Source organism: Anolis sagrei, chromosome 1 (genome assembly GCF_037176765.1).
Source record: "Anolis sagrei isolate rAnoSag1 chromosome 1, rAnoSag1.mat, whole genome shotgun sequence".
Taxonomy (NCBI): domain Eukaryota; kingdom Metazoa; phylum Chordata; class Lepidosauria; order Squamata; family Dactyloidae; genus Anolis; species Anolis sagrei.
This window is the reverse complement of record NC_090021.1, coordinates 200179836-200198834: the sequence shown is the minus strand read 5'-3', so window position 1 is coordinate 200198834 and position 18999 is coordinate 200179836. Positions and strand designations below refer to the sequence as shown.

General features: G+C 42.5%; 1 protein-coding gene across 4 annotated transcripts in view; it reads right to left on the bottom strand.

The window, feature by feature from the left end:
* RBMS1 (RNA binding motif single stranded interacting protein 1) overlaps positions 1 to 18999 on the bottom strand; it is a 157730-nt gene that overhangs the window by 83735 nt on the left and 54996 nt on the right. The window contains exon 1 of one of the 4 annotated variants that reach the window (XM_060777756.2): positions 7432 to 8215. The exons of 2 other annotated variants lie outside the window; for them this stretch is intronic. In XM_060777756.2, coding sequence (XP_060633739.2) covers positions 7432 to 7764 — 333 coding nt within the window. In that variant the 5' untranslated portion in view covers positions 7765 to 8215. Of the gene's footprint in view, positions 1 to 7431; positions 8216 to 18999 lie in introns of those variants that run through there. One more of the 4 variants, XM_060777748.2, reaches the window with a different exon arrangement.

The following is an 18999-nucleotide window of genomic DNA, read 5'->3' as shown; positions in this document are numbered from 1 at the left end:
AAGCTGTGTTTTCACAACTAAAGCTTCGATCTGTTTATTGTAATTCAAATTCAAATTACATTTGAGAAACTGCTGTGTGTCTCACACCCATATTCATGAGAGACAAAACTCCACACTAAAAACACTGCTTTCATCAACTGTGAAAACACCTTTAGTCTCTATTCATACCTACCAGGAGTCTCAAAGAAACATTTCCAATTTACACAAAGCAAACCGGCAAGTCAGACGATGCAAAGATTTCCAAAAATAATCTATCTTTGAAAAGAGCTGAAATCAGAGAGTATTCCTATGTGGCATTTTGTTGGTAAAATGAAATGTTACATTTAAATATTATCTACTGGAAAGCATGGAGAGCTACTATTGCTTGAAGAGCTGCTACTTAAGGCATAAAGAAATAACCAGAAGCAGGAAAATTGGCATGCATTAAATTCATTTCTATTACCCAGTAATCTAGTGTTGGTTTCAACAGCTCTTAAGTAATTCTAACCTGAGCTCAAGGGAAGTACTATAGCATACTCAATTCCATCCATGATGCAGGAAAACCCTGGTTAACAAATAATTTCAGAGAGCCGTATTCACTGCTCATCCTAACATTCCAGAGAAGTGGTTCTTAACCTTCACTTTACCAGGGACCCCTTTAAATATATTTTTCTGTTACAGATCACAAGATTTAATATTCAAGATTGAAACCCTTAAAATGGATTGCATATTCACTTAAAGTTTATTTGTTATTTAAAGTTGCTTATCAAGTGTCTTCAAAATTTGAGAAGGCACAAACAAGTAAATGCACACACTCCTATTGTAAGATGTTATTGGAATGATTCCATACTATATCATCACCATCCCATCACAATCCCATCCCATCACAATCACCATCAATTGTGTATTGAGGTTTGTTTAATGCTAGAAATGGAACTGTGTAGTTTAACTGTTTTGATATATTGATTACTGCTGTTTTTACTGTCTTTGTTGTTTGCTTTCTGGAAACCGCTGTGAGTCGCCCTCGGGCTTGAGATACAGCGGTATACAAGAATAGTAAATAAATAAATAAATAAATAATCCCACCAAATCATGGCGTAATATGACTTAACTGTATTTAATCAATGAGAAAGCTGTGATATATTCACTTACAAGCCTTGTTATATTGTGTCTAATACTTGAAACTTGTAATCTGCATTCTGACTACATTTATCAAGTGGTTTCTCTTCTTATTTGTAAGATAAACAAAAGAAGAGATTTTTTTCACAGAAGTATGTTTTTATGAAGGTCACAGGTATAGGCCTCTTCAATAGTTTCAGAAAATCTGTTTGAAAGTGATTCCACAACTTTTGAAGGGATTGTTCCTTTAACTGCAATTTCGGAGCAGCATCCATGGATATTTCTATAAGTGTGTCTTTCTCTACTGCTGTGAGCTCTTCCAGTTCATACAAATTGTAGATTTGGCCAGTTGCTACAAAGATAAGATGACCTGTGATTCTTCCAAAACCCAGATGAAAATTTACAGTGGCATGAGGTACATGACCTACCTTTCCACCCCAACCCTTTCTAGAAAGACCTTTGTTTATGAGCATTGTCTCATCTAATGCCATTTCCCCATAATTTTTGGATTACAAAGCCTGTTAGGATTTCAGCAGAACACAGAATGTATGACACAGCCCTGAGCCCAATCATGTCCTGGCCCAATGCCTGAAGTAGTGAGTCAAGATTAGTTGCTCTGTTGTAGCTAGATACTTTCTCCCTTCCTCCTCTTTAGAATTCTGACCCTTTTCTTTTCCCCACCTGAGATTCTGAACTTCCTTTATGAGGAGGATCTTGAAGTTGGTTCGTACTCCTGCACTCTCCATGTTCCCCAGAACTGAGGACAAAGGAGAAGGGGAGGGAGTTAGACTAAGACCCCTTCTACATTGTCCTTATTTCCGAGGATCTGATCCCATGTTATCTGTTTTGAACTGTATTATATGAGTCTCCATTGCCATATAATCCAAGAAAAGCAGATAATCTGGCATCAGATTCTGGGATATAAGGACACTTCTACACTGCCATATAAAATCCAGATTATCTGCAGAGTAGACTCTTATAATCCAGTTCATAGCTTACAACATGGATTATCTACTTTGACTATCTGGTTTATATGGCAGTGTAGAAGGGGCCTAAATGCAACATACCTTTATCCTTCTAAGAGAGACAAAACAGGCCTCACCAAGTCCCAAGAGGGGTACAATGTCATGGAAAGCTGGGACACAGGTGCCATCTCCCTTCCCCGCCCTTGATTAAATGCTATGTCCCAAACTGAGGGGGAGGGACGAACACAGAGCTTGTTTCTCAGCACCCAGGAAGGGAGGGGGGACCACTGATGTTAGAGAGCAGAGCCATGAGTATGCTAATTACTGTCTGTCCAATACACAGTTTCCTAGACTCTTAGGACTCTTTCCTTCTTTCCTATGTGGCCCTCCTGTGAGGATATCATAGCCCTCCACCCAAGCGTCTGTGAGTCACAGGTTGAGAAACATCACTCTAGAGCTGTGGTTCTCAACCTGTGGGTCCCCAGATGTTTTGGCCTTCAACTCCCAGAAATCCTAACAACTGGTAAGCTGGCTGGGATTTCCAGGTGCAGGCCAAAACAGCTGGCGACTCACAGGTTGAGAAGAACTGGTGTAGAGTGCAGTAAGAGTCTGGACACTCCCTATCCCTTTCTGACTGGGAAGGCAGGGGAGAAAAGGAATGGATGCTGACTGACTTCAATGAGTAACACATCAGATATAGGAAAGTTGTATAGCAGGTCTCTGCTCAAGTATACTCTTCTTTGTAACGCAAACAGGTTATTTCGATGACTATCCTTTCAGTCACCATTCAGGCGCTTCTTTTTTCTAAGCAACAGAATGTGAGTTTCCTTTGGCTTGTACATTGTTACATGTTGTCAATCTCTATGACACAGGACAACTCATAACCTATCTCCATATACAACTAGGGCCTTAACTATATGTCCACTTATTCCTCCTCCTTCACTCCCTCCCTTCTTCTTGTTACAGTTTGTGCCTTCAAATGAACCTCAGTTTATGGCAACATCATCGAAGCAGTTTCTTGGAAAGGTTGATTCATAAATTATTGTAATTCCCACCCTCTTAGCGTGATTTGACTAGTTACCCAAGGGCTTCATAGCAGACCGTGGCCTTTCAGAATCCTAGGCTAACAATGAAACCACTACACCATGCTGGCTCCTCATCTCACTTGGCAGTAAGCCCACTGAACTCAACTGGACTTATTTCTGATTTGACACAAATAGGATGGTACTAGTGAAAATTGCCTAAAAGAAAGTTCCATGCACTTTCATAGACAGGGACTGTTCTCTGTAGCTCAGACGCATAATATAAGAACATACATGCTTTGCTCATGTTTATTTGGCTCCCTTCTAATTGTAAAATATTTCAAAAGTTAAAACCTTCATAGAAGAAAACCTCACACATTCTGTTATGACATTCTATTAAAGTTAATTGTTCTCTCTTTTTAAATGTGGCCACACTGGAGAAATATACCAAAGCCAAAAATGAAAATATGGGTCTTCCATATTTTTGAGAAGAACCACAAGTTGAGCATCTCTTATCCAGAATTCCAAAATAATCCAAAATGGCTGAAATGGTGTTGCCCTTGCTTTCTGAGGGCTCAATATACACAGACATTGCTTCATGCAGAAAATTATAACAAATATTGTAAGAATAATAATTTATTTATAGGCTGCCTTATCTCTATGAAACACAAATGAATTTTGTGTTTAGACTTGGGCCCCATCTCCAAGAAATCTCACTATGTGTGTGCAATACAGGTAGTCCAACATATATATATATATATATATATATATATATATATATATATATATATATGTATAAAGTATGTATCTGAAATTCAAAATGCCTCTGGTCCCAACCATTAAGGGATATCCGACATGTGTATAATCAGCATTATTTACAAGCAAATACTAGATTTCAGTGTTCATTTTTGATGATCAGTACGGTCAAATCAACTGCACTCAACTTTTATCTCATGAATAAATAAGGCCTTCAGCAAAACCTGAGCTCATAAAGCACACTCAGAGTGGCCAGTTTGCCCCAATTAAAATCAACAGGAGCTTATCCAGGCTAGAATGCAGGCACGCTCAGCCCTCCTCCAGCCCCCTGTGTGGGAAGTGTTTCACCAAAGAATGGCTTGATGCCAATAAAAGGAACCTTTGGTACCGGGGTCTTGGGACCACATAATGGCCTGGCATTCATTTTTCCCTTCTCCCCATTGAAAGAGAAGTCTGTTTGTTTTTCTGATTCAGTCAGCCCTTTTAGCTCTTTGAATTCAAGGAGCGCTCTGTGAAAAGAAGAGCATCTTATCGGTGTGTTCCAGACCAGCAGGCCGACTCACATCCGCATGCAAAACATACAGCCCTTCCAGTAAAAGGCTCACCCTCGGTGCCTCCGCCCCCAGCCCCCTTTTCATCACAAACACCCCACGGTGCCACTGACAAATCAATGAACACACAAGACTCTTAAGAAGGGCCTGGCTTAATTAACTAGCTTTTCAGACTTCCAAGACTCCCAAGCATTTGTTTGCATACTATTTGCAGGAATGGGTCCTTACTGTATCATCCACACAGCATTAATGCCTTCTGAGAGTGAGAGGAGGTTCTCCTGCTGACTAAAACTAACAAACCAATTGGTTTGAAGACTAAACTATTCATTCAATACTTGGCAAAATAGTAGTTAGCCCAAAATAAGTCAGGACTGCTACCATTTGAAATGCATGACAAAATTCCCTACTATGAGCAACACCACCAAAAAAGGGGGTGGAGACTTTAAATCAAAATCTTCTTTAGAATTTTAAAAAAGAAAACTACATTGCACGTTAACTATTTACTATCATCATGGAGAAAAAGAAAAGTCTACTGTGTATTTGTTTATTTTGTATATTAGATCATATTTTTAATTTTTCACATCACATGTAAAATAAAAGGAACCCTATGTATGTAAAGTTACTGGAATTTATTGTCAAAGGCTTTCATGGCCGGAATCACTGGGTTGTTGTAGGTTTTCCGGGCTATATGGCCATGTTCTAGAGGCATTTTCTCCTGACATTTCACCTGCATCTATGGCAAGCATCCTCAGAGGTAGTGAGGATGCCTGCCATAGATGCAGGTGAAATGTCAGGAGAAAATGCCTCTAGAACATGGCCATATAGCCCGGAAAACCTACAACAACCTAGTTACTGGAATTGTTTACATTAACCACTGACATTAGCATAATCTCACTAAAACAGTTCACAATTACTAATTCATTCTTTTCAGTGATAGGCAAAAGCTTCAACACATCTCTGGAAAACTAACATCCACCCCTCCACATAACAAAAATTCCTGCAGGTCATTGCTGAGAAGGTAACTGGGTTATCTGAGCCCACATTGCCATATATCCCAGTTCAAAGCAGACAATGTGGAATTTTATTCAGCTGTGTGAAAGGGCCCCGAAAAGCCATTCAAAAACAGCACAAATCTCTCCAAAAAGCAGAACTTATTTCAAATGCTAGAACCACTGGGTTAAGATAGTGGCTATTAAAAAATAGATAGCACCCATGATTGGTAGATGCTGGATAAATGTAGTTTCTGGTTGCTTGAGAGTTACTGTTAAAAATAGGCCTAATACCCATTCTAAACCATCCCATGCATTGACTTGATATTAATGTTGAAATGCAGTCATCAAAGGCAAATCAAGATGAACAGACAAACATAATAACTGAGGGCCCTTCCACATAGCCCTATAAACCAGAATATCAAAGCATAAAATCCCACAATTGGACCTCTTCACACTAGAGAATGCATCCACTTTAAATCCGGTGGCTGACTCCTGCAGAATTCTGGGGTTTGTAGTTTAGGGAGGAGCCTTTAACAGCCTCACTAAACTACAAACCCCAGAATTCTGCAGGAGGCATAAACTGAATTTAAAGTGGGTTCATTCTCTAATGTGATGAGGCCATTTAAAATCTGCTTTGAACTGGGTTATCTGAGTCCACACTGTCATATATCCCAGTTCAAAGCAGATAATGTGGGATTTTATTCAGCTGTGTGGAACGGGCCTAAGTAAGGCTGAATTCCGAAACTAGCTGGATATGTTCTCATCAACTTCCCTTTTTTGTTTCCAAGTAGGATAATGGCACAAGCAGAGGCTTGGAGTTAGGAGATTGGCCTAGCAGACCTTCCCGCTGTGAAGCAGAATTAAACCAATATGTCAGACTGAGACAACAGAAGAGTCATCGCGTTTATTAGCGCCCAGTTTTCCTGTGGTCTGGGATGGAGTGGGAAAGGGCTGGGAAATGAGTGGGACCATTTCGTGGAAATCCACTTCACTCTTGCCTTTGTCACAACTCTTCCAGACAGTGCTAAAATGTGTGATATGATCTATTTCGCAAAGGAACTTCCTGTGGAGGTTTTTTTTTTTTTAAAGTCTGATCCCAAATTTGCCAAGTATGGGGCAAATCCAAAGTAGAAAGAAATTGATTTGGGATCACATTCAGTGAGCATTTGGTGTGTGTGTGTGTGTGTGTGAATTTCTTCTTTGTGTGTATGTATATGTGTGTGTGTGTATATATACCTATACAGAGAAGGAACAAGAGCGCTGATCACTGGAGGCCCTTCCACACAGCCCTATATCTCAGAATATCAAGGCAGGAAATCCCACAATATCTGCTTTGAACTGGGTTATCTGAGGGCCCTTCCACATAGCTCTATATCCCAGAATATCAAGGCAAAAAATCCCATATTTATCTGAGTATGGACTCAGATAACCCAGGCCCCTTCCAGACACCCCTATATCCTAAATGTAGGATTTTCTGTCTTGATATTCTGGAATATAGGGCTGTGTGGAAGGGCCTCAGATAACCCAGTTCAAAGCAGATATTGTGGGATTTTCTGCCATGATAGTCTGGGATATAAGGCTGTGTGGAAGGGCCTCAGATAACCCAGTTCAAAGCAGATAATGTGGGGTTTTCTGCCTTGATATTCTGGGATATAGGGCTGCTTTGGAAGGGCCTTGGTTTTCTTTTAGGGGAGTTCCCGTTTCGTGAAAACTCCCAAGTTTCGATAGGGATCCACTCACGGCTTTTCAAAAAGGCATAAACAAAAAGCAAAGCAACTTGTTGCTGGCGTTCCACCCAAACTCAGTTGGGGCGGCTGGAGGCGTCCTTCTGAAAGTTGCATCTAACAAGAGAACCCCCCCCCCCCCTTCCTTTCCAAGGAAAGTTTCCTCTTTCCTTTTTCGTTGGGCTAGAAAAGGGCGTCCCAGAAAGGGAGGGGGAGGAGGAGAAAGAGAGCTCAAAGAGAGTGGGTGGGCGAAGCTAGGCGAGCCCTCCCTTTCCAAGGCAGAGAAAGGGGGCGCCCTTAACCCCTCCCTGGCGCGCTTTTACCTGCTTCCTATACGGCGCCCTCCCGCCGCCCGCAGAGTTGGCGCTGCTGCCGCCTCCTCCTCCTCCTCCTCCGCTGCTGCTGCTGCTGTTGGGGAAAATCATGGCCCAGCCGAAGCCCGGGCTCCCCCTGCTCCGGACGGGAAACAACTTTGGAGGCAACTTGGCCGGCGCAAAGCTCCAGGAGGCGACCAAGGCCCTTCTTTGCTCCTCTCTCCTCCTCCGCTCTTGGAGCTGCTGCTGCTGCTGTTGCTGCCGCCGCCTTGGGTCGTGGCTACTGCCGCCTGGCTGGTCGCCTTCCTCTCCCTCTCCTCCTCCTTCTCCGTCGTCTCTCATGCAAGGCGCCTCCAGCCCCGCTCCTCTTCCTCCTTCTCCTCCTTGGGAGCCCCAACCGAGGCAGCCCGGCAGCCCAGCCGCTCGCCTGCCATAAAAGTCACTTCATGCACCGACTGGAGGGGCCACGGCTTCCCACCGCACTCACTCACTCACTCGACTCCGCTTCAACCACCGCCCAGCGAGACAGCCACACAGACAAGCGAGGGCGCGCAACGGAGAGGGAGGAGGGAGGGGTGGGGGGAAAGGAACAAGAGCGGCCCCACGCCCACGCCCGGCTCTTCCGCGCCCCCGAGGCAAAGAGGCTTCGAGGGCCACGTCTAGGGCACCGCAGGGTGGGGCTCTTTCCCCCCTTTCGAGCCCCCCGCTTTTTTGCAGCCGGAGCCCGGCCTCCCCTCCTCGCGCAGAATGGTTGCTCCTGCCTCCTCCCGCGTGCCGCGCATTCCTCGGGGCAGCCAGTCTGTGCCTAAGCGCGCTCCCGAGGGGGCGGGGACGCGCGTCCTCGAATGCAAGCCAGAGAGAGGGAGAGAGAGAGGAAGCGAGGGCGCGCGCCTCCGCCACTGTGCTGGGCGAAGAGGGAGTGAGTTCCCGGGAAAGAGGAAAAGAGAAGTGAAAGACTGGAGAGGTGGAAAAGAGAGGGAAAGAGAGAAAGGAAGGAAGAGGGACGCTGCGCCTTGTTTCTGAAACAAAGGAAAAGGGCGGCTGCTCGAGCAGAGACAACAGGGAAAGCGCCGCAAAGTGTGCTAGAAAAAAAGAGGGGGGGGGGGCTTTTTAAGCCCCACACCTTTCAAACTTCCCTTCTGTTGTGTGGGGAGTGGCCAGGTGGTCTCGTTCCCTCCTCCCCCCCCCCCGTAAGGGCAAAAAGGGTCAGTAAGCAGCCAGACCTTGAAGCTGCAAGGCCATTCAGTGCCAAGCAAGGTGGCCAAGTGCAACATTCACACTTTCCTCAAGCAGACAAGAGTTCGTTCTCCCATCCTGGACATTATTCCACAGATATATAAATCCCACTTGTGGACATTATTCCATATATAAACTCCATTTTTCTAGTTTCCAGCAGACCTCACAACCTCTAAGCCCCACACCTTTCAAACCCCCTTCTGTTGTGTGGCGAGTGGCCAGGTGGTCTCGTTCCCTCCTCCCCTCCCCCCGGTAAGGGCAAAAAGGGTCAGTAAGCAGCCAGACCTTGAAGCTGCAAGGCCATTCAATGCCAATCAAGGTGGCCAATTGCAACATACACACTTGCTTCAAGCAGAACAAGAGTTCTTTCTCCCACCCTGGACATTATTCCACAGAAATATAAACCCCACTTTGCCTAGTTTCCAGCAGACCTCCCAACCTCTGAGGATGCCTGCCATAGATGCGGGCGAAACGTCAGGAGAGAATGCTTCCGGAACATGGCCATACAGCCCTTCCACACAGCCCTATATCGCTTGAATATCAAGGCAGAAAATCCCTCATTATTTGAGTGTGGACTCAGACATCCCAGTTCAAAGCAGGTATTGTGAGATTTTCTGTCTTGATATTGTGGGATAGAGGGCTGTGTGGAAGGGTCCCCCGTGATTCCGGCCATGAAAGTTTCGACAAGTACAATGGGGATTCACCTACTACACTGTAGGGCAGTGGTTCTTAATCTGTGGGTCCCCAAATGTAAACTGGCTGGGATTTCTGGGAGTTGTAGGCCAAAACACCTGGGGACCCACAGGTTGAGAATCACTGCTGTAGGGGAAATGCAGTTTCCTACCCATTTGAGTGCTACGGAGTGCTGGGAGTTGTAGTTTGGTAGACAATCATAGAATAGAGTTGGGAGAGATCACATGGGTAGGCCCTTTTGCCATGCAGGAAAACCAATAAAGTACCCCCGACAAAGTAGTTGAAGGCTCTCCTAGTCCCATAGCACTGAGCCAGGGCAGTTAAAGTGGTAGCAAACTGCATATGGCTTCTACAAGTGTCGAGGCATCCTCTTGCACCCTTGCGCGGGAGTTGTAGTTTTGCGAAGCCTGCAACCTTCTCTGCCCAAGAGGGTGCTACCCCGCTAAACTACAACTCCCATCACTCCGTGGCACAGGACTCTATAGCTAGGGCTTTTACAAGTGGTGCCAAACGGCATTCATTCAACAGGGAGCCCAGGACACGCCAAGGCGGCTCTCTTTCTTCTTGCAAGCCATCCTACGAATGTGCGCGCCTTAAAAAGTAAAGGGGGGGGGGGGGGAGGGAGGGAGGGAGAGAGAGAGAGAGAGAGAGAGAGAGAGAGAGAGAGAAAGAAAGAAAGAAAGAAAGAAAGAAAGAAAAGAAAAGAAAAACACTCCTCTCCAGAACTCCAGACCTTGTGCCAAAGCCTTGTGATCTCCGGTAATATGATCCCCACACAGGCGGCGCAGACGGGGGTTGCGAAACTGCGACGAAAGCGCCAGCGAGCAAAGAGCCTCCCCCTCACTCACTCACTCACTCACTCACTCACTCCAACCAGACCAAGACATTTCAGTGACCTCATTTATACCTAAAGGCACCAGATCCCGTTTGATCTTGGAAGCTAAGCAGGGTCAACTGCCCTGGTGGTGAGTACTTGGGTGGAAGGAAGTCTGCCCGCCAAGGAAGGCAGGGTGCTGTGGCTGGAAAGGAAGAAAACCCCACCTTGCCTCAGAAAACCCTATGAAATTAATGAGGTCGCCATAAACTCACAGAAGACTTGAAGGCTCATCAACACACATAAGTTAGATGAATCCTCTCTATGCAGGCTGCTAATTATCCACCCAGTAGACCAGTGCTTCCCAACCTTCCTAATGCCGCGATCCCTTCATACAGTTCCTCATGTTGTGGTGACCCCCAACCATAACATTATTTTCATCCCTGCTTCATAACTGTAATTTTGCTACTGTTATTAATTATCATGTATGCAGGATATATTTTCATCCACTGAACCAAATTGGGCACAAATACCTGATACACCCAAATCTGAATACTGGTGGGGTTGGGAGAAGGAATTGATTTTGTAGTTGCTGGGATTTATAGTTCACCTACAAGTAAAGAGCATTCTGAACTCCACCAACAATGGAATTGAACCAAACTTGGCACACAGAACTCCCATGACCAACAGAAAATACTGGAAGGGTTTGCTGGGCATTGGCCTTGAGTTTTGGAGTTGTAGTTCACCTACCTCCAGAGAACACTGCGGACTCAAACAATGATGATCTGGACCAAACTTGGCACTAATACTCAATATGCCCAAATGTGAACACTGGTGGAATTTGGGGGAAATAGATTTTGACATTTAAGAGTTGTAGTTGCTGGGATTTATAGTTCACCTACAGCCTTCTCTGCCAAAGACCTTCAGAAATATATGGTTTCAGATGGTTTGTGACCCCTCTGAAACCCCTTCGCAACCCCCCCCCCCAGTGCTCCCGACCCCCAGGTTGAGAAACACTGCAGTAGATAGAGCAAGATGCACAGGCAGTCCCAAAGTTACAAAGAAGATAGGTTCTGCAGTTGGTGAGAAAGCCTCAATGGAAACACCTTTTCCCTATGATAACTCTTTTCAGGAGTGAATTTCTCTTTTGAGGGGTAGATTTGTCTCCCTGTTGTTTCACCCCCTACCCCACCCCCCACCCCCAATTCTTAATTATGAGTCATTTGTAAGTCAGATGCTTGTAACTCAGGGACTGCCTGTATACATATATCAACTGACAACTTCAAATGCTTTCTGTTTGCTTTTGCCCTGCTGTGGATTTGAATTCTTATTTATTTACAGTATTTATATTCCACCCTTCTCACCCCAAAAGGGACTTAATGTGGATCACAGAACATACAATGCAGCAAACATTCAATGCTGTCATACACAGAAAAAACAGACAATTTTACATAGAGGTACATATAGGCTTTTCCCATCCTCGGCATCTTGGAGGCTTGTGCTTGGTTCCGGCCATGAGAGGGGTGAGGTTCTGTAGCTCCGTCTCTCTGTCGAAAAGTTTTGTTTGTAAACTTTCTCCTTGATCGAATCACCAGCATTTCTTTGGCATTTCCTTATGGGTGCCTTAATACTTCCCCATTTTTAAAGCAGTACCTATTTATCTACTCACATTATGCTTTTGAACTGCTAGGTAGGCAGAAGCTGGGCTAAAGGCCAGGAGCTCACCCTGATCTGGGCTTGAAATTGTCAACCTTTCCATTGACAAGATTTACTGTATTTGGTGGTTTAACCTGCTGTGCTAAAGCCCGACCCACTTCTTACACCCGGGGTGGAGAAACTGGTTCACCAGAGAGCTTGAATATCAACTCCCCAAAGCTATAGATAGCAAAGGATTGTGGGAACTATGGTACCAAAAAGCAAAAGATTCCCCATTCCTTTATTAGATGTACTCTGTTCAGTGATGGGAAATGAAGTAGTGACTCAAATACATAAGAAAATTTCTGAGCTTTAGTTTGTTGTAGCAGTCTAGCCTCAAATGAATCAAATATAACAGGAATCTTAACACACACTATATACTTTTTTTTGAAATGCATACTTTCCCAACATTTTACCCTAGAGAAACCCTTGAAAAACTTTTCAGATCTCAAGGAGCCTCTCAATATAAATGATCACATCTACATTCCCCCCCCCACCCCATCACAATCTGTTGCATCACTATCCCCCCCCCCCAATCTCTTGCTGAACCTCTAGCAACCTCTTAAACAGGACTGTTTTGATTGTTTTGGCTATAAAAATGGATTGTTGGAGAATATACAACAATATAAATATGCACAGGAAAATATTGGTGAGTAAAATAGTTGTAGATGGCTTTTCTGATGCTTTTCTTTTGCTCTGGTTAGAAGTGGAAATCTACATGTAAAAAGGTACTGATTTTCAGCATAGTGGTCCTGCAGGAAAAATGGATGCCCTTCAGGAATATTAAAGTGGTGTTCCTGTTAATTGCCCCATTTGTATTTATTAAAAAATCAGATTTACTATATCCAATTGGATTTATTGCCAAGCAACTGTGGACAGGATTGTGGCATTCAGAAAAATGAGTTATGAACAACTCTGAAGGAGAACTTTAGGTTTGCCTCAGTCCCCTGCATTACTACATACCTGTGTAACTGTGCCAATTTCAAGGCTTGTGAAGTATTGACTCACTCAAATACATAAGAACATTTCTGAGCCTATTAGTTTGTTGCAGCAAAAACATCAAAGAGCCCTATTGTTTGTTGCAGTTAATTTTACTTATACTCCTTTATTTATATTCAATGGTGGAATATGCTTCCTCAGGGTGTGCTGGAGGCTCTTTTCTGGAGGTTTTAAAACAGATGCTGGATAGTCATCAGTTGGGAGTGCTTTGATTGTGTATTCCTGCATAGAAGAAAGGGCTTGAACTAGATAGCCTTTGGGGTCCCTTCCAACACTTTTTTTGATGACAGGAAGGACTTGAGAAACTGCAAGTTGCTTCTGGTGTGAGAGAATTGGCCATCTGCAAGGACGTTCCCCGGGGACGCCTTCATGTTTGATGTTTTACCATCCTGTGGGAGGCTTCTTCTTTTGTCCCCACATGGAAAGCTAGAGCTGAGATGGGAGCTCACTCTGCTTCCCAGATTTGAACTGCCAGCCTGTTGGTCAGCGGTCCGGCCAGCACAAGGGTTTAACCCATTGCACCACCAGGGGCTTCTACTTCCAAAACTGGGATTCTATGATTCCTTCCCTTCTGCAGCTTTGAAATTAAAATGACTACAATGTAATTCAAACTGTACAAATTGTACAAAGTTCTCTCCTTTAAAAACATCAGTTCTAAATCCTGTAAGACTAAAATAACCTTTGCCTCCTAAAGAGAAGGAAATGGCCATTCCAGCCTTCCTAAGAAAGGAATTCCAAAGCCTGGGACAGGAAATGAGAAGGCCCTAACTATTGTCCCTACCAACCATACCTGTGAATGGTAGTGCGGGGAGATACAATTTGTCATATAACCTGAGTTTAAGCCATATAGAGCTTTGTAGGTTATAACCAGCACTTTGAGCTGTGCTGGGAAACAGACTGGAATCCAGTGGAGCCAATGGAGCTGGGGAAATGTCTGATACTTGGGATGCAGCTCTTTGAACCAAGTGGAGTTTACAAACACTCTTTAAAGGCAGCCCCATGTCAAGAGGATTACATTAATCCAAACGGGATGTAACTAAGGCATATGTCACCAAAGTCTTGTGGCACCTTTAAGTCCAGACACATTTGTTACAGTACACATTTTTGTGGACTATATTTTTAATGTCCAGAAAAGCACACACCATGTTTATCAGTCTTTCATGTGCCACAGATTTCTGCTGTTTCTAATACAAGCAGTTACTATGTGCAATGAACAGTAAGAAATTGTAGCACTTAAATGGTTTTGCCCCTGGCTGAATATTCATCCTGCCTTGACACATAACAACCAAATATCAACCAACCAATCAATTGATCAAGACCTAAAATATGGAATCATGTTCAATGCTATGTTCTAAATCAGTGGTTCCCATCCTTCTTTCGACCAGGGACCACTCTCCAACATTAGCACCAAAAGGGTTACGAATCAGTTTTTGGTCAACTATAGATTCAGTCTGGTTACTTGGCACAATTATTCAGAAAATTGCATTGGATAGACCACTCTAGTTTCTGATACAGAACATAAGCCATCCAGTAGTCGCCATCTGCTTGCTCACAGAAAACCATATTTAATATCTTAGACCTGATGTGGTAGTAGTCTTTTGTCGGTAGTCAATCTCTCCCCTTCCAACACCCCCGTTGCATCAGCACTATAAGAGGATTTTGCGAGACCAGTTACTCACGTTGCTGCGTGGTTTTGAGGGAATGGTGTAGTAATGGTGAGGCTGCAGACCATACTTTCATTCTTGCAGACCACTAGTGGTCCATGGATCACAGGTTGGGAACCACTGTTTTAAATTAACACTGTTTCAAAGAAAATGCCAGTGTACCTGTACCTATATTAATATCTTAATTAAATGATGAGCTAAGCCCACAGATACATTTCCAGTGAGAAAAAATGAGTAAGCTCTGATGTTTAGTTTTATTATGTATTTATTTATTTATCTAGAGAATTGTATCCCGTCCTTCTCAACACTCAAAGGGGGACTCAGGACAGTTTTAAGGAGAGAGATGAGAAGGCAGGGGGAGTGTCACAGTGAGAAAAGTTCATCACACTAGAGAAAAAAATCTGGCTGTGGAATGCCCTTCCCGCAGACATTAGATTGACCCCCTCCTTGCTGGCGTTCAGGAGAAGAGTGAAGACCTGGCTCTTTGAACAGGCGTTTAATTAAGCAACGCAATCAATTGATTGAGATTGGAACTTGGAACTTGGAACTTGGAATAATGGACGAGGAGATAGGACTATGACTTTATTGATGAGACGTGATGGATTAGTTACATAGATGTATTGTTGTTATATTGATGTGCTGATGTATTGTTATGTGATTTAGTTGCTCTAGTTACTGTTTTTAAATGCTAATGCTAATGTTGTGCACTTTGTATATTGACCTGGTTGTAAACCGCACTGAGTCGCCTACGGGCTGAGAGAGTGCGGTATACAAATAAAGTAAATAAATAAATATATATATTAAATCTGGTTTCCGCCCTCTGATGAATTCTGGAGTTTATGGTTTAGTGAGGCTGTTAAAGGCTCCTCTCTAAACTACAAACCCCAGAATTCTGCAGGAGACAGAAACCGGATTTTAAGTGGATTCTTTCTCTAGTGTGATGAGGCTCCAAGTGAGATAGGCTATATTCTGCTTTAAATGTTTTTTGAGTTAACATTAATGCAATTTTACCTAATGTTTGGTAAGACAGTGCAACAAAAGGATAAACTGAAACTAGTGTTTGGGGTTTTTTTTAATCCCACATGTGTTATAATTAAGCATGAGCACATCGAACTGTACCATTTGATTATATGTCTTTTGGATTAGGGTGTAAGGTTGGAGTTGTCTAATTAAAAACATTAGACCTTTGCCACAATTCAGCTGTACAATATAATAGCCTCCCTACAATATCCTGACATAATATTCTTTTGTTTCCAAAAAGATAAAAGGCTCCTCAAATAAATTCAAGCATTCTATATACAATTCTAGGTATTTTTGAAACTCCAGTTACTGTTGTACCTAGACCCAATTACAGGAATTAAAGGATTATACTAAATTCTCAGGAACTCTGCCTTTTGTGTTGCAGGATGTTATTACTGGAAAGGCATGAATGTTTTAACTTCTTTTCAAACTTAAGACATCTGTAAGTCACCACTGCATTGATGGGCATATATCAAGAAGAAGAAGTAAGACTTGCTCCTAAAAATCTAAAATAACATTTTAAATGCTTTCTTCATAGTGTAATATTATACAAATCTGCTCAAACTTAAATCTCAGTTTGTTCAGTTGGGCTTATTCCCATATACAGGATTGCAGCATAGGCCATATTTTATTGAAAACCGCCTTTAGTAACCCTTTAAATAGGGCTGTGTACAAAAGTATGACACACACGACTTAAAAATAGACATAACACAAGCTAATTTTACTTAAAAGTACTAAAATGATTTAAAATGTGTATCATTTAAAATTCCTAGGCAAGTAGGAAGGGTTTCAATGGCCACAGATATTCCTGTCAAGTCCCAAAAGGGAAGTTTCCAGAGCTTAGGCCACTATAGAAATTATTCCACTGAAATATATATTCTGTTATCTTTGCAATCAGATAATGGATAGAAGGAGAAAATAGATGTACTTCCAACCATTTCATAAAAGCCTTACATTACCCTTGAGGTTTTTGTCAAGATGGCATTATAACCACCACTATTTTCAAGCACCCATCGTCTTTGATTATTTTCCTAGATTGAATGGTAGTTCTTTTAAACTTGTCCTTAAAACTGCATTTCAGCATAGCAGTAACTACAGAAACCTTTCTGTAAGTGAATTTCTTTAGTTACACAGAATTAAGGGCAAAATTAAGATCTTGTTCACCATCATTTCACTTTCATACATTTTTTTCAGTTAAAAGAAACAAACCTTATTGCCATGAGGAATATGACCCTAAAATACAACCACGGAGAAACCAAGTCATCAACAAAATTCAACTCATTTGCATTCCTGTTCGATTTCCTTTAATAAGATAGACTTTTAACTAAAACATATAGGATTACTATTTCATATTTCAATCTTGTGCACACATACTTATTATCTAGATTTGGGGTAGATTTCCTGGTAAAATATACCTTAGATATTACAGCATACTCCCTTAATTGACAAGTAGACAAACAAGAAAGAAAGCTATAGAAGACACTATTCTTGGTTACACCCAATTCAGAAATGTGTGTGTTTTGACCAAATGGAATCTAGTAGGATCACAATATCTAACTATTTTTATTACTTGTTATTTGATAATGCAAGTTAATTTAAGTAACAATATACCACAAATCAAGATAATACATTTTGAGATAAACAAGTTTCACTTGTGAATAGTCTAGCAGGAGCTATTCAACATGCAGGATTTTAAAGATTTTTCAGCTACAATGATTAGCTTGCCTTGTAGCTGCTACTTAACATTGCGGCAGAAAGTATCAGGATGACAAAGAAAGAAGATACTGAAACTTGAATATTACTACTAAACAAGCAGAAAGAAAAGAACTATGGAACACATCAGAAATAAAAAATAAACACATTTTTTTCATGTCAGGAGCGACTTGAGAAACAACAATTCACTTCTGGTGTGAGAGAATTGGCCGTCTGCAAGGATGTTGTCCAGGGGATGCCCAGATGTTTTACTATCTCTGGGAAGCTTCTCTCATGTCCCCGCATGAGAAGCTGGAGCTGACAAGCAGGAGCTCACCCTACTCCCCAGATTCGAACCACCAATCTTTCAGTCAGCAGTCCTGTTAGCACAAAGGTTAAACCCATTGCACCACCGGTAATAAATCACAGTAATAAAAGAGTGAGTTTTTGGAAGATGACAGAAACAAACAGAATTCACTCTTCGTGGTTACACCTGATTCCTTTAGATAGCATAGTGTAGTGGTGGGGGAATGAAAAGGGATAATGACTAGGGCCCCATCTATACAGCCATATAATGTAGTTTGAAAGTGTGTAATATTGTCAATGTAGACACATATGATGCAGTTCAATGCAGTTCTATGAGTTTACACTGACCATATAATGAAGTTTAAACAGTATTGTATGGCAGTGTAGATGGGGGCCTAAGAAAGAGAGGCAGTGAAGATCTTAGAAATTTTCCTAACTGGACTTTTACCATCTACCACCAACTGCTCTATGGAAAGGATTCCAGAGGAAAGAGGGAGGCAGATAAAGATCATGTTGGAACCTGTTCAGATTCTTTACCCATAGTTATCTATCATTAACCATCCTGAGGAAATTCCTAGAGGGAGAAAGAGACAGGCAAAGTCCATTTCAGAGACTGTTCTGGCTACACAGCTTCCTTCCTAAAGAGGGTCATCTGTCACCAACTGACAGGGTTCCAAGCAAGAGAAAGACAAGGTAAAGATGATCTCACAGCCTGCTCTACAAATGCCTTTGTGAATAGAACAGATCACAATGAATTATGCTATTTTAATATTATTATTTTTTCATATATTACCAGTAAGCTTTTTTGTGTGTCAGGAGCAACTTGAGAAACTACAAGTCGCTTCTGGTGTGAGAGAATTGGCCCTCTGCAAGGATGTTGCCCTGGGACGCCTGGAATGTTTTACCATTCTGTGGGAGGCTTGTCTCATGTCCCTGCATGGAGCTGACAGATGGAGCTCACCCAGCTCCCCAGATTCGAATTGCTGACCGTTATGTCAGCAGTCCTGCCTGACACTAGGGGCTCCTAGCAGTAAGCTGACTCCAAATAATTTGTAACCTGAGAGCCAAGCTGTAACAACAATCTAGAATACAAAAGAAGAAGATAAATTCTACTCAAGGTGTTTTCAGAAGATGAACAAAAAGCAGTCCCCCACATCTACACTAAACTTTGTTCCATAAGAAATCCCAACTCAGTATATTTTTCAATACAAAACATGAAGCAAATATTTAAGAACCCACTTTGAATTATTTTGTTCAACAGTTGACTAAGTATGGGCTTTTCCCCTCCTACATTCACTTCCGTCCCAACACTTAATTTCTATTGTTGAAGGCTTTCATTGCCGAAATCACTGGGTTGCAGAAGTCTAACCTTGAGGTTATCAGAGCATGGACTACCATATTTAGGTCCTCCAAATCTAAGAAGGGGCGCAGCTGGAGTATCAGTCAAAGCTGGTAGGA